Below are 12,521 nucleotides of genomic sequence, written 5' to 3' on the forward strand. Positions count from 1 at the left end.
CCTACGCCAGAGCCACATCAACTCAGGATCCGAGCCGCGTCTGCAACCTACACCACAGCTCACGGCAACGCCAGATCCCCAACCCACTGGGCAAGGGCAGGGACCGAACCCGCAACCTCATGGTTCCTAGTCGGATTCGTTAACCACTGTGCCACGACGGGAACTCCTCCAGTCTTTTTTTCTTCCATTTTAGGGCTTCAAGTGAAGCATATGGAAGTTCCCAGGATAGGAATTAAATTGTGGCCTGTGCCACAGCCACAGTAACACTAGATCCTAGGTGAGTCTGTGACCTACACCTGAGCTCCTGGCAAGGCTGGATCTTTAACCCACTGAATGGGGCCAGGGATTGAAACTGCATCCTCGTGGGTACTAGTCAGGTATGTTAACACTGAGCCATAATGGGAATTCCTGCCTTTTCCAATCTTATGAACCCCCCAAATCACTCATGTGTTCAGATTAGCCTACTCTGCTGATAATCCTCCACAGGGCGTGCTTGATGTCCTTGTTCCTTAGGCTGTAGATGAAGGGATTCAGCATAGGTATGACCACAGTGTACATCATGGAGACCACTGCCCCTTTCCTGGAGGAAGATGAGACAGCGGAACTGAGGTACACACCAAGGCCTGTTACAAAAAACAAGCAAACAACGGACAGGAGGGAGCCACAGGTGGAGAAGTCTTTATACCTGCCTCCTGATGATGAGATTCTGAGAATGGAGAAAAGAATTTGAGTATAGGAGTAAAGTATCCCTGAGAATGGAATTCCAGCCAAGATTGTACCAATGAAATACATTAATATAATATTGATGGAGATGTCAGAACAGGCAAGACTGAGGAGCTGAGAAAGTTCACAAAAGAAATGAGGGATTTCCACATCTGCACAGAAGGTATGCTGTGACATCATCAGGTAGTGCAACTGGGAGTCCAAAAGGCTGATGGACAATGACACCAGCACCAACAAACCACAGAGGAAGGGGTTCATGATGACCAGGTAGTGTAGGGGGTGACAGATGGCCACCAACCGGTCACAGGCCATGACTGTCAGAAGTAGACTCTCCAAACAGGCAAAAAGAGCAAAAAGCATCACTTGTGTTAGGCAGCCTGCATAGGTGATGGATTTGCTGTGTGTCTGGAGGTTCACTAGCATCTTGGGGACAGTTGTGGTGCTGATACTGATGTCAGCCAAGGACAGATTGTAAAGGAAGAAGTACATGGGTGTGTGGAGGTGGGAATAAGAGGTGACAGCCAGGATAATGAGCAGGTTCCCAAGCAGGGTCACCAGGCACATGGACAGGAGGAGCCCAAAGAGAAGGGGCTGTAGGTCTGGATCATCTGAGAGGCTCAGGAGGAAGAATTCTGAGGAATGTGTATGATTCTGTGGTTCCATGTTGAGGGGGCACCTTTTGAAAAAGAAGAAAGGGTTGAATAAACCAAACAATGTTGGGGCACCCAGATTAGTATCCATCCATACTTTGGAATTTAGCAATTCATGAATATGTTTTTCATGCTTGAAGACCATACACCACAGTGCCTTCAGCAGTATCTCTCAATAGTTAGCTCTTCCTCATTGATGAGAAGAACATAGATTTTTTCTTTATACAGATAATTTTAGAGGCATGAGGAGAAAGAATATTAGGGAAATAAGGACATTTGTAGATAGCAAATCCATGCACACAGTAAAACATCTGTCCCCATCTTTCGAATGAGTAATATGGAATAAAAATATGGAGATCCCATTGCGGTGCAGTAGTTAATGAATCCGACTAGGAACCATGAGGTTGCAGGTTCGATCCCTGGCCTTGCTCAGTAGGTTAGGTTAAGGATCTGGCATTGCTGTAAGCTGTGGTGTAGGCTGCAGATGTGGCTCGGATTCCACATTGCTGTGGCTCTGGCATAGGCTGGTGGCTACAGCTCCAATTAGACCCCTAGCCTGGGAAACTCCATATGCTGCAGGAGCACCCTAAGAAATGGCAAAAAGACAAAAAAATTCTTCTCTCTTTAAAAAATATTTTTCTTATTTTTGTTTATGACGAAAATTTCATTGTCATTTATTCAAGTCACTTTCTTAGTTTCATGAACATAAAAGCCTGATTTCTATTGATGATTACCTTTTTTTTGATTCTCGTTGTTAATCCATTCCAAAAGCAATAGTTTGCATCCATTAACCCTAAGCTCCCAATCCCTCCCACTCCCTCCCCTCCCCCTGGGCAACCACAAGTCTATTCTCCAAGTCCAGGATTTTATTTTCTGTGGAAAGGTTCCTTTCTGCTGTATATTAGATTCCAGATATGAGTGATATCATAAGGTATTGGTCTTTCTCTTTCTGATGGATTTCACTCAGGATGAGAGTCTTTGGTTCCATCCATGTTGCTGCAAATGGCACTATTTTGTTCTTTTTTATGGCTGAATAGTATTCCATTGTGTATATATACCACAATTTCCTTATCCAATCATCTGTCGATGGACATGTGGGTTGTTTTCATGTCTTGGCTCTTGTGAATAGAGCTGCAATGAACATGCGGGTGCATGCGTCTTTTTTAAGGAACGTTTTGTCCGGATATATGCCCAAGAGTGGGATTGCTGGATCATATGGTAGTTCTACGTATAGAATTCTAAGGTGCCTCCATACTCTTTTCCAAAAAATATGCAACCTAGAATACTCTATCCAGCAAGAATATCATTTAAAATAGAAGGGGAAATAAAAAATTTCTCCAACAAACAAAAGCTAAAACAGTATAGCAATACAAAACCCATTCTAAAAGAAATACTGAAAGGGCTTCTTTAAATTCAAAAAAAAAAAAAAAAAAGAACTAGGATGCAGGAAACCACAATCAAAGAGCAGTGACTTGAAATATTTTTTCTAATTAAAGCACACATAACAAGCACTGAAATATACTGTATCTTCTGCAAATACAGTACAAGAATTTACCTTGATTTACAGTGTAGTTCCAAAGAGCTAAAACCACACTCACAGGAGTATAAATTAAACTCAAATGGTTATAATCAGAGAGCATTTGTTTATGCAATTATCTCTTTAAATGAAATTATAGTATATTTACAATGTTGTGACAATTTCGGCTGTACAGCCAAGTGACCCAGTCATAAGTATATATGCATTATGTTCTCTTTTACTTTCCATCATGGTATAGCCCAGGAGATTAGATAGAGTTCCCTGTGCTGTACAGTAGGACCTCATCACTTATCCATTCTGAATAGAATAGTTGGCATCTACTCACCCCAAACTCCCAGTCCCTCCCACTCCTTACCCCTCCACCTTGACAACCACGAGTCTGTTCCCTATGTCTGTGAGTCTGTTTCTGTTTTGTAGATAGGCTCACTTGTGCCATATTTTAGATTGCACATTTATGTGATATTGTAGGGTATTTGTCTTTTTCTGACTTACCTCACTTAGTATGAGAATGTCTAGTTGCATCCATGTTGCTGCAAATGACATTATTTTGTTCTTTTTTTTTGGTGGCTGAGGAGTTTTCCATCGTATATATGTACCATATCTTCGTAATCCATTCCTCTGTTGATGGACATCCTGGTTGTTTTCATGTCTTGGCTATTGTGAATGTTGCTGCAAGGAACACAGGGGTGCATGTATCTTAGTGAATTATAGTTTTATCCAGATATATGTCCAGGAGTAGGATTGCTGTTTCATATGGCAATTCTATTTTTAGTTTTCTGAGGTACCTCTATACTCTTCTTCATAGTAATTGTACCAATTCACATTCCCACCAGCGGTGTCAGAGGGTTCCCTTTTCTCTGCCTCCTTTCCAGCCTTTGTATTGGCAGACTTGTTAATGATGGCCACCCAGACCGGTGTGGGGTGGTCCCTCATTGCAGTTTTGATGTGCATTTCTCTAATAAGTGATGTTGAGCATCTTTTCATGTGTCTACTGTATATGCCAATTATCTTTAAGGGTTTTTCATCTTTACTTGTCTTTATGGCATCCATCTTCAATGGACATAACTGCTCACTCAAATGTGTGGGGTTTTTGGTCAATTTTTTTTTCAAAAATATCTCAAATACAAACATTTGGCCTTGGCAGATTTCATATATATATGAAATTTATATATATATTTCTTTTTATGGACACACCTGTAGCATGTGTAGTTTCCGGGGCTAGGTGTTGAAATGGAACTTCAGCTTCGGTAGCCAGCGAAGCAAAGTCCAATAGAAGAAACAGGAGAGAGAACTGCTCTGAATTGTCATGAGCTGATTCTTTCTAGGATCCCTGCCTTCAGCTCAGCCATCCTTCCTGTAGTTGATGGGACAGGTGCTGCCCATGCCCTCCACTCTGGTCCTCCATGAACCCCTTAAAGGGAAGAGCACAGTGAGCAGGGGTCTCTGCCTGGGATGAACGGGAAGAGAGTTTGCTTTTTGCTGTGTTTTTGTAGGTTATGGCTTGAGACATCTTCTTAAATATGTCCCAAATCTTCAACATTTTTCAAATACTGATTTCTTATCAAACCCAACCCTCTTATGAACATTTGAGAAATTTAGGATGAAATCCAGGTCTCAAACACCAAGTTGGCCCTTTGTATGCCAACTTGGAGGTTTTCAAGTCAATTTTTCCTTCTAGAGGGATAACATTTCCCCCAAATTCAGTTCCCTGAATGCAGACTATGTCAGCAGGAGAGAGGACTGTGTAGGTGCCTATGAATGGAGTTTCTCTGTCTGCATTCAAATCTGACTTTACCCATTTGCTACCACAGGGTCCTGATAAAACCACGTGAAATCACAGTGGTCCCAAGCTCAGCTGTAAAGTGGTGATAAGAGATGAAAGGAGACAAGCTACATAAAAACCTTATCTCAGCACCTGGCACTTGCAATCCTTAGGTAAAGGCTGTGATATTTTGGTTACTGCCTTCATTTTCATCATCATCATCATCATTTTCATGATCAATTGGAGCACTTAGGGGAGAGTTTAGCACCACCTATTTCCTGTACAGGTAGAAAAGATGCCAATGGAAGAGAGGAGCACTGTGAGGGGAAAATAGAAATTTAAATAAAATTTCTGGGATCCCCACCAATCCCCAAAACCTCAACTTCATAGGTGTCTGAGGTGAATCTTGGTGTTTTGCTATCCTCACCTGGTTATCCCAACTGTCTGCTGGCTTGATAATGAGAAAACAAGTTTCTCCCAACCCCTTCTGCATGCAGTGTCTCCCACAGCTCTTGGCTCACCCTGGACTGTGCTGTGTCTCTGCTGGAGAAGGACTGAGGAAGGCCCATGTCCTGCCCCTCCCCTACCTGATGTTGGTTGCAGGCTGAGGCTTTGTTCTCAGGACTGGCAAGAAGGCAGACCCAGGTATGGACCTCCTGGTTCAGACAACCATGGGAAATGAGACAAACACATATGGATCTCATTGGACTGGAGCTGGCTAAATGAAGGCTAAGAAGCACATTCTGATTATTTGCAGTGTAATGACCTCAAGACCTCAAGGCACCAAACACATAATTAGCCAAATTGGTCCATAGTTTCTCAGTCTCTGAGGATTTGCTAACATAATGGAGGAGGAAAAGTTGGAAAGTGAGTGCACTTGGAAGGACTGAAGCTCTTCCCCTTCTCAAGAGGAACTTGACCTGTTCCTTACCTTTGTTTTCTAAATTATATATCTTATCATTCAAAGTAGACATATTTTTATTAGAGAAAGTCATATGTATATTTATTTCTGCAAATCCATTGAATGTGTCATGTAATTTAGAGAGATGTAGATCTTCCACCTCAAGATTTTGATCATATTTCTATTTTCTTCCTTTCTCCTTTCTTCCTTTCTTCTTTCTTTCTTTCTTTCTTTCTTTCTTTCTTTCTTTCTTTCTTTCTTTCTTTCTTTCTTTCTTTCTTTTTTTCTTTCTTCCTTCCTTCCTTCCTTCCTTCCTTTCCTTCTTTCTTCCTTTCCTTCTTTCTTTCTTTAATTCTTTTTTTTTTAATGCTGTGCCTTTGACATATGGAAATTACCAGGCCAGGGGATGAATGGGAGCTACAGTTGCCAGCCTATGCTACAGATGCATCAACACCAATTCCAAGCCTGAAGCACATCTGTGTCATACCCTGCAGCTGACAGCAACACTGGACCCTTAACACACTGAGCAAGGCCAGGGATTGAACCCTCATCCTCATGGGTACTAGTTGGGTTCATATCCCACTGAGCCACCATGGGAACTCCTGTAAGGCACCACTTGCATGAGCTCCAGAGGGTGGGTGCTTGCCACTGATGACATGTCAGGCTCCAGAACTCCAGAGGCAAGGTGTAGATCATTGTTTCCACTGAGAGACTCCCTGTCCCTACCTTCCTGGGAACATGTGCATGGACCATGGCTGCCACTCCCCCAGAGGGCCCCACAGCCAGGCACCAACCCCTCCCCTTGCATTCCTGCGAGTGGATGTGGTCCACCACCCCTAAACTTCCCACAACCGTGCAATGGCATCTGCCCATAACTCCCTGGGAGTGTGCATGCCCCACTGCCTTCTCTGCCAAGGGGCCCAAAGAAAGCACGGACCATTGCCTCCACCTTCCCAGGAGCTTGTGTGGCTCACTGCCATGACCAAGAGTCCCACACCTGCCAACATCTGTTCCTCATTTCCCTGAGAGGATGTGTGACCCACTGTCTTAGGAGACACAGCACCCATGACAAGTTGAGAGCTTGTGGCTGCCACTGGGATCTAGGAGGGGTTGCACAAGCCACTGCCACCTCCCTCACAGACTCCATCACCAGCCAGCACCCAGCTCCTGAAACAATTGTGAGCCTCCACTTCTCCGATCACGTGCTCTGGAGGCATATGCGAGATGCCAACATGACTGAGAACTCCAGGAATAGGTAAGAGCCACTGCATTAGCACATCTAACATCAAACACAAGCTGAGGGAAGAGAAGACAGGCATCCATACTAAAATCTCCTGAGACTAAGGGGGAAGAGCTGAAATCTCTCCTCCCAATTGTGTGAACCACTGGTTTTATACCTCCACTGACTGCCTTATAAATTCTGTGCTAGTGGAGCTCCCCTTGTGGCTCAATGGTGATGAACCTGCCTAGCATCCATGAGGTTTTTGGTTTGATCCATGGCCTCATTTAGTGGGTTAAGGCTCCAGAGTGGCCATGAGCTGCAGTGTAGTTTGCAGATGTGGTTCAGAGCTGGCTTCGCTGTGGCTGTGGTGTAGTCCGGCAGCTGCAGCTCTGATTCACCCCCTAGCCTTGGAAGTTCAGAATGCTGAAAGTGCGACCCTATCTAAATAGGTAAATAAATAGATAAATAGATAAATTCAGTGCTGGTGGAATATCCACATGGATGAGTGCTGCCAAAGCTGAGATGGGTCTGGCTTTAGCAGCTGTGGGCTCTGTGGGTATACACATATGGGGCTTGGACCAGGCCAGAGTCTGAGCTGCCTCCATATCTTCCACAGCATGTCCAGGTACACAGATACTGCCGTCCTGAGTCCTCAACTCTGTGCATCTGCACTGGCGGCCTAGTGAAAATACCTGAGAGACCACTTACCAACATACGAATGGTTAAGGTGGGGTTGAGTGCAACACCAACAACAGTGTATTGTCTAAGACCACACAATGGGGAAAAGGTGACACGACAGAGCACATTCACAGGCAATTAACTTCAGCATAAGGATACTCAATGGCTCCTCTCCCAGTGGGACTGCTTCAACCCCACCTGCCTTGCACTACAGGTCAGAAACACAGCTCAGAAACAGATCTGCAGGTTTCTGGAGTGGCAACTAGAGAGAAAACCCTGCCCTCTTACTGAACAGTGACAACCAAAGAGCAAACAGGAGTCCCCAGTCCATATCCAGTGCAGGTTCTGGTCACTGAAATTTCAACCACATGTTCAATTGGTGTGAGAGTAAACCACACATATTCAATACTCAAGTTCAGGTTTATCTGATTACTGCTCAATTAGAGAGAGTGCATGTCTTCAACTATGTTTCCTTTACAACCTTTATGCTGGAATCTTGACTTCATTAGTACATTTGGCTTATGAAATTTGATATGTAGGAGAATGGTCTGTTGAAGCCCTCCACATCTTACCTGTGCAGTCCTCCTGGCTCAGAGTTCTATGCATGAGGAATTCAGATATTTCTTTCTCATTACCTGATTTGTAAAAATAGAGTATATATACCCAATTAAGTTGAACATGGAAGGAAAAAGTCTAATTATGTGTCTGTGCATAAATGTCAGAGGGAGGCCAAATGCCCAAATGGCAGGAGTGTAGAGAAGAATTGGAAGGAAAGTGAGTAATTAGAAATTCAAGAATGCTGGAGAAATAAGAAAATTGTAGTAATAATAACCATGATGATTTCATAGTGGGAAGTGGAGATCAAATACTAGGATCACTGCTCAACTGAGACTTTATAGTATATGAAAATCAAAGATAGGCTTGTGAGTGAGTTGTTTTGTGATTTTACCAATCCACTATCTTTGCTATGATGAATTTTCTTGAAGGAGGGAGAAAGATCCTCACCTTGTATTTTCTTATTACATGTCCACTTGAGAGATTTATATCATGATTACTTGTCCTTTCTTATTCTTGAAACTTATAAAACCAGCATTTAATTTGTGATGCAATCTCATGCAGACTATTATTTGGGTAACATTTGATCCTATTGAATATTGATAGTAATAGAAGAAAACCAAACATTAAGTATCTCAGGGGCTTATAAATCACTGTATGTAATATCCAGTAGTCCAGGAAGGAAGAGAAATTATGGATTAATGTGTTACAAATATTTTGAATTTTTTAACACTTATGAAAGGGTAGGGGTATAAGAATGAATTTGATCCCAAGCTAAAGAGAGATATGGCTTTGACCCAGTCCCTAGAAGGTAACCTTTATTTTTATTTATGTGTATATATATATATACACATGTATATTTTATTCTTATTTTTATGTCCACTCCTGCGGCATATGGAAGTTCCCATGCCAAAAATGAAATTAGAGCTGCAGCTGCTGGCCCACACCACAGCCACAGAAATGTCAGATCCAAGCTGCATCTGTGATCTACACCACAGCTTGTGGCAAGACTGGATACATAACCCACTGAGGGAAGCCAGCGATTGACCCTGCATTGCCAAAGAGACAGTGCTGTGTTCTTTTTTTTTTTTTATTTTCCCACTGTACAGCAAGGTGGTTAGGTTATCCTTACATGTATACATTACAATTACATTTTCCCCCCACCCTTTGTGCTGTTGCAACATGAGTATATAGACAAAGTACTCAATGCTATTCAGCAGGATCTCCTTGTAAATCTATTCTAAGTTGTGTCTGATAAGCCCAAGCTCCCGATCCCTCCCACTCCCTCCCCCTCCCATCAGAAAGCCACAAGTCTCTTCTCCAAGTCCATGATTTTCTTTTCTGACGAGATGTCCATTTGTGCTGGATATTAGATTCCAGTTATAAGTGATATCATATGGTATTTGTCTTTGTCTTTCTGGCTCATTTCACTCAGGATGAGATTCTAGAGTTCCATCCATGTTGCTGCAAATGGCATTATGTCATTCTTTTTTATGGCTGAGTAGTATTCCATTGTGTATATATACCACTTCTTCCAAATCCAATCATCTGTCGATGGACATTTGGATTGTTTCCATGTCTTGGCTATTGTGAATAGTGCTGCAATGAACATGCGGGTGCACGTGTCTCTTTTAAGTAGAGTTTTGTCCGGATAGATGCCCAAGAGTGGGAGTGCTGTGCTCTTAACCTAATGAGCCATAATGGGAACTCCTCTGGGAGGTAACTTTTTAAACCTTTGAAATTTCCTTAATGATAGGTGTATTAGTATTCACGGTGGATACTCTAGGCCCTACCAGAGAATTCGTGCTAATATGAAGCCAAGCCAGAAAGACAAACCATTAGAATTAGAGCTTTGGGCAAAGTGACATCAACCCAAACTCTGAGGAGTGAAGCTGAAAAGTGAATTCAACAATATGGACAAAAATGCAACCAATCAGTTTTATGGAATGAAGCCTCTATAAAATGTGTAGAAACTGAAGCTCAGGTGAGCTACCTACTTGGTAAGACTTTTTTCAATATTGTCAGCAATTTTCAACAGGAAGAAGAAATGTGTCTGGACTCCATGGAGAGAGGACAGAAGAAGCTTCACCCTGCGATGTTTGAGATCCTATCCTGCTTTGGTTTTCTTTCATCTGGTACTAATTTGTATCCTTTTGCTATAATGAAACTCTAATCCCATGTTCATAACTTTCCTGAGTTCTGTGAGTCATTCAAGTGCATTATGAACCTGAGGGAGTCCCCTCAGTTTGAGTCCTTCTAGAGAATTATTGAATAAGAGAAAGTCCTCAACTTTGTTGCTAGCGTACCTGTAATGAGGGTGACCTTAGAAACCCTAAAATTGTGGCTGGTGTCTGAAATGAGGGGAGCCTTACGAAGACTCCTTGAGACTTTGTGGTATTTGCAAACTCTTTGTAGGGAGAAAGGGCAGTGCAAAAATTCAAGCCAAGCTGAAGTCCACCAAAGGCCTCTGAAATCCACCAGGAAGCTCTGGAGCCAGTATGATTCCTGAGAGATTGTTGGAAGTGGGGCAAAGGGGTCAAAGGCTTATATCCCCACATCATAGAGTCATTGGATGTGGGCTGCCTGGTGGTGATCTGTAGCTGAAGCAGGTTCTTCTAGGAGGTGATTGCTGATGACTAACACCCACCATTTGGAGCAGTATATCCCTAATTCCCTACAGGAGATATATTTTTATCATAGTAAAATACCATAAAATTTACCCTCTTAACTATTTTTTAGTATGCAGTTCAGTTGTGTTAAGTACCTTCATACTGTTTTGTATCCATCACTACCATGCACCTCTAGAACCTTTTTCACCTTCCCAGGTGAAAAATCTGTCCCCATGAAACACTAAGTGCCCATTCCTCCTTCCAAACCTCTGACAACTACCACTTAACTCTCTGTCTCTTAGAGTTTGCCAAAATACATTGAATGTTTTGCTTATTAAGATAGGGTTTGTATCCATGTAAGAAATGGGAGCTCAATTACATGAAAAGTATAGCAACAATTAATAAGAAGGGAGAGCAGTGCTTATTTTGCAAAGATAGAAACAAAACTACCCATGATCACGAGTCCTGGGTAGTGCATGTAGAAAGTGCTATGCTAAACCTTGGTTGGGCTATGACTTTCATGGGGAGCGCAAATAATAGCACAATTCCATCAGCACTGTTCGAAGAGGAAAATTCGTGTTAAGAAAAAGCAGAGAGCCAGACAATTGCACATAGACTATGTGACTCCAGATTCTGAGTTTATTGTTGTACATATTTGATTTTCATGCCGTTACGAGTTGAGAACCAAATAAAGATAGCACAGTTATTGAGATTAGACTATTCTGCTGACAATCCCCCACTGGGCACGCTTGATGTCCCCGTTCCTCAGGCTGTAGATGAAGGGATTCAACATAGGTGTGAACACAGTGTAAATCACCGAGGCCACTGCACCCTTCCTGCGGGAGGAGGAGATGGCTGAACTGAGGTACACCCCAAGGCCTGTTCCATACAGCAAGCAAACAACGGACAGGTGAGAGCCACAGGTGGAGAAGGCTTTATACCTCCCTCCCGATGATGAGGCTCTCAGAATGGAGGAAAGAATTTGAGCATAAGAATAAAAGATCCCTAAGAGTGGAATCCCACCAAAGATGGTACCGATGAAGTAGATTAATATGTTATAGGTGGAGGTGTCAGAACTGGCAAGACTAATGAGCTGAGAAAGTTCACAAAAGAAATGAGGGATTTTCACATCAGCACAGAAGGTGAGCTGTGACATCATCCAGTAGTGCAGCTGGGAGTTTAAGAGGCCAATGGAAAATGACCCCAGGACCAGCAAGCCACAGAGGTGGGAGTTCATGATCATCAGGTAGTGTAGGGGGTGACAGATGGCTACCAACCGGTCATAGGCCATGACTGTCAGAAGTAGACTCTCCAAACAGGCAAAAAGAGGAAAAAGCATCACTTGTGTTAGGCAGTCTGCATATCTGATAGTTTTGTTGTGTGTCTGGAGGTTCACTAGCATCTTGGGGACAGTGGTGGTGCTGATACTGATGTCAGCCAAGGACAAATTGGAAAGGAAGAAGTACATGGGTGTGTGGAGGTGGGAGTCAGAGCTGACAGTCAGGATGATGAGCAGGTTCCCAATTAGAGTCACCAAATACATGGAGAGAAAGATTTCAAAGAGAAGAGGCTGTAGGTCTGGATCATCTGAGAGGCCCAGGAGGAGGAATTCTGAGAAATAGGTATGATTCTGTGGTTCCATGTCTAGGGGGAATATTTAAAACAGGAAGAGATTGGTGAATAAATGTCGGGAGCCATAAGGCTGCTCCAGTAAAGAAAGCAAAGCCACATTTAGCACCTGCATGAGGCTTGTCTGGTTAGCAGAGCTACAGACAAGCTGAAGAAAGAAGAAGAACTGCGGATGTGTGAGACTTGTCTGGTTAGCAGTGCTACAGACAAGCTGAAGAAAGAAGAAGGATTGCAGAGCAATCCCTTGAAAAACGT

General features: G+C 42.9%; 2 protein-coding genes across 2 annotated transcripts; both read right to left on the reverse strand.

The window, feature by feature from the left end:
• Window positions 1–456: 456 nt before the first annotated feature.
• Window positions 457–1,413, reverse strand: LOC110259019 (olfactory receptor 7E178-like). Its single transcript, XM_021082316.2, has one exon. It carries the CDS (start codon window positions 1,384–1,386, stop codon window positions 457–459), a length of 930 nt encoding a protein of 309 aa, XP_020937975.2. The 5' UTR covers window positions 1,387–1,413.
• A 9,936-nt stretch (window positions 1,414–11,349) lies between these two features.
• LOC110259018 (olfactory receptor 7E178-like) lies at window positions 11,350–12,282 on the reverse strand. Its single transcript, XM_021082314.2, has one exon. It carries the CDS (start codon window positions 12,277–12,279, stop codon window positions 11,350–11,352), a length of 930 nt encoding a protein of 309 aa, XP_020937973.2. The 5' UTR covers window positions 12,280–12,282.
• Window positions 12,283–12,521: the final 239 nt, after the last annotated feature.

Source organism: Sus scrofa, chromosome 2, assembly GCF_054392235.1.
Source record: "Sus scrofa isolate SSC_HxYL_T2T_F1_AM1 chromosome 2, Sscrofa_HxYL_maternal_Yorkshire_Landrace_v2.0, whole genome shotgun sequence".
NCBI lineage: Eukaryota > Metazoa > Chordata > Mammalia > Artiodactyla > Suidae > Sus > Sus scrofa.